This window comes from Sinocyclocheilus grahami, unplaced genomic scaffold (genome assembly GCF_001515645.1).
Source record: "Sinocyclocheilus grahami isolate Dianchi unplaced genomic scaffold, SAMN03320097.WGS_v1.1 scaffold857.1, whole genome shotgun sequence".
Taxonomy (NCBI): Eukaryota; Metazoa; Chordata; class Actinopteri; order Cypriniformes; family Cyprinidae; genus Sinocyclocheilus; species Sinocyclocheilus grahami.
The window spans coordinates 356,143-359,291 of NW_015506036.1; the positions used below are offsets into that span (position 1 = coordinate 356,143).

General features: G+C 38.5%; 1 protein-coding gene across 2 annotated transcripts in view; it reads left to right on the plus strand.

Moving 5' to 3' along the window:
- LOC107563099 (gastrula zinc finger protein XlCGF8.2DB-like) overlaps nt 1-1,656 on the plus strand; it is a 10,317-nt gene extending 8,661 nt beyond the window's left edge. For both annotated transcript variants that reach the window (XM_016247885.1, XM_016247883.1), the window contains exon 3: nt 180-1,656. In XM_016247885.1, coding sequence (XP_016103371.1) covers nt 180-1,138 — 959 coding nt within the window. In that variant the 3' untranslated portion in view covers nt 1,139-1,656. The remainder of the gene's footprint in view (nt 1-179) is intronic.
- Nucleotides 1,657-3,149: the final 1,493 nt, after the last annotated feature.

The window sequence follows — 3,149 nt, forward strand, 5'->3', positions numbered from 1 at the left end:
ACGCACGAGAACAAACCTCATTGGCTCTTGCAGAAACTCGAACATTAACATTAGAATTACAGAATCAATCTTTAGTTGTTTAATATCTGTTGCTTTGTGGCCTTAAAATGGGCATCTATTTTTGTGTTTCACCTTTCTATTTTTAATTGATTTTTGACAATTTAATATGTTTATTTTAGATCTGATGCTGCAGAAAGATGAAAGCCAAGAAGCGAATGAAGTGGAGGAGAAACACCATGATTTCACAAGTGGAGAAAAATCCTTTAGTTGCACAGAGACAGAAAATAATTGCTCAGAAAAAAAAACTCAGAAAACAAGATCTAAAAGTAATTTCACTTGCCATCAATGTGGAAAGAGTTTCTTGCGTGAAAGACACTTTCGCAGCCACTTGAGAATTCATACTGACGAGATCCCATTTACCTGCCAACAGTGCGGAAAAAGTTTCCAGAGTGAAGGACACCTTCGTATCCACACGAGAACTCACACTGGAGAGCGACCGTTCATGTGCCCTCAGTGTGGAAAGTCTTTCTCACACAAAGGAAATCTTAAGTGTCACATACGACTTCACACCGGAGAGACGCCTTACACGTGTCTTCAGTGTGGAAAGAGTTTCGCTCAACAAAGACAGCTGAAAAGTCATTTGCAACTTTATTGTGGAGACGTACTGCAGTGTTCGGAGTGTGGCAAGACGTTTGCAGACAAGATCAACTTCTTCAACCATCTGCGCATTCACCCTGCAGAAAGGCTGTTCAACTGCGATCACTGTAGTAAAAAGTTTCTTTTTCAGTCTCACTTAGAGATACACATGAAAAGTCACACTGATGAGAGAACTTATTTGTGTTCTTTGTGCGGAAAGGGTTTTAAATGGCTCGGCAATTTGAAATCACACCAGAAAATGCATGCTGGTGTGAATCCCTGTGCCAGAGCGAGCTACTTGAAACCGCAGCAACAAATCCATACTGGAGGAAAAACAGACAAGGATTCAAAGAGCACAGAGACTTACACTTCCTCGGAAACTTCAGAGAAACAAGAACGGGCGCCTGCTGGAGAGGAGCTATACAGCTGCTCTTCATGTGGGATGAATTTCAGCACATCAATTTTTCTATTGGCTCATCAGAAAAGGCACTGTCAGAAGTAGCCAAAATAAATGTAAATGGTGTAAAATTACATTTTTTCTCCCATTAAACAGTACTTTGATGCTAATTCTGCATAGAAAGCTTAAAAGAGGTAAATAAACTTATATGGCTTTGCAATACCACAATGTTTGAAGGGATGTTTTTTGTTCATGTTGGATTGTGGACTAGCATGAAATGAATTAGGCAAGGTTAATTACGTTGCACATCTCATACACATTAGTGACAGACATTCAAAAGAATGTAAAAACTGTTTTTAAATCATTTAAGAACAAACAAAAGAAAAAGAAATGCAATCATCAAACACTAAACGGCATATAAATCAAAACTGCCTAACGTTGCCGAATGAAATGTTGACCCAGGATGTGGTTTAGGACTGTGAGGCTTTGGTGGTGTTGATGGGAGGAAATTTTTATTACCTTTCTGAGTCCCATCCGGATGTAGTTTTTGACAAAAACATGACTTTCTCAGCTTTTTGTTCAAAATGTTGCATTTTTATGAAACTTAGCCACATCTAAGTGTTGATAAAAAAGAATGCATGAAGCTAGAATAAAACAGTTTGTTTGTTTAAAAGCAGAGGCTCTGTTCTTTCTTTTGACATATTGCATGTTCAGATATTCGTACAACAAGGTATTCTGGGGGATGTGAAATTTTTGTGCAAATGATTAAAAATGTTGACGGTGGCTGGCAAGTTTAAAAAAAAAAATACAAGGAAATAGTTTGTGGTTTTGATCAAATGTATCTTTTGTTTAAACATTAGTGTGTATTTTATTTTATTGTAGGTATCTGTTGTATCCGTTTGTTTTCTTCTTCTTCCGCTCTTGGGTCTATGGCAGCCCATAGAATCTCTTGCAGGAAAGTTATGAAATTTGGCACACAACTTTAACCTTAACTCAACATTAATCATAGCAAGTTTGGAGTCTCTAACTCAAACCCTCTAGCGCCACCAACAGTTCAAATTTGCACTCATGTTTATGCTAATTACTTTTTAACCATAAAGTTTAGAACCAAAATTATCTTTTTCATCTGATACTTTGGCTCATGTCGAGCTGAATGCATACCAAAATTTTAATTGCTACAAGTCGAGATTTTTCACAATACTGAATTATTTTTGAACTCGTCCTAGACGGTTTGTCTGAGTTTCACCAAAATTGGCTCAGACCATCTTTAGACCATGCTGACAAAAAGATATGGAATTCAAGTTGAGTCAAATCGTTCTCGAATAACACGCGAACAAATTCTACGAAGAACACACCAAAATGGACCTGAGGCTATATCTCTGCAAAGCTTTAGCATGTTCAAACCAAACTTGGTGTGTGTTATAACAACCATGGCCTGAGGGTACATGCACAGTTTCAGCGCAGCACCACCTAGTGGTCAGGATATATGAAAAATGGCTTTTTGCTTATAACTTTTAAATCAGGGGTGTCCAAACTCGGTCGTGGAGGGCCGGTGTCCTGCAGAGTTTAGCTCCAACTTGCCTCAACACACCTGCCTTTAAGTTTCTAGTATGCCTACTATTATACTTGGGGTTGGAGCTAAACTCTTCAGGACACCGGCCCTCCAAGACCGAGTTTGGACACCACTGTTCTAAATGGTTTGGCCAAAAATCACAATATTGGTCTCTTTAGATTTGGTGCAGAATACCGAGTCAAACAATAACCAATTTAGATTTTTGTCATAAATTGGCATATTTTACTAACACATCAACGTATCATCAGAAAACTCGGCATGTGTCATTGGCTCCATGCGCTGGAGGTACTCAAAAAGTTTCAGGGCCGTGCCACCTAGCGGTGAAATTCACCTTATGGATTTCATTTAGTGTCGACAAATTTGTTGGCATGATGCCAAACTGCATCTGAGGCCGCATCTCTGCAAATCTTTGGCATATTCACACCAGACTTTGTGTGTTCCTGAACACACCACATCAATTTGTAACAGTGCCACCTATTGTTCAAAAGTGATAAACCTTTAAATCATATTACTAGTGGTTGTATTTATGATTTTTCAGCCATT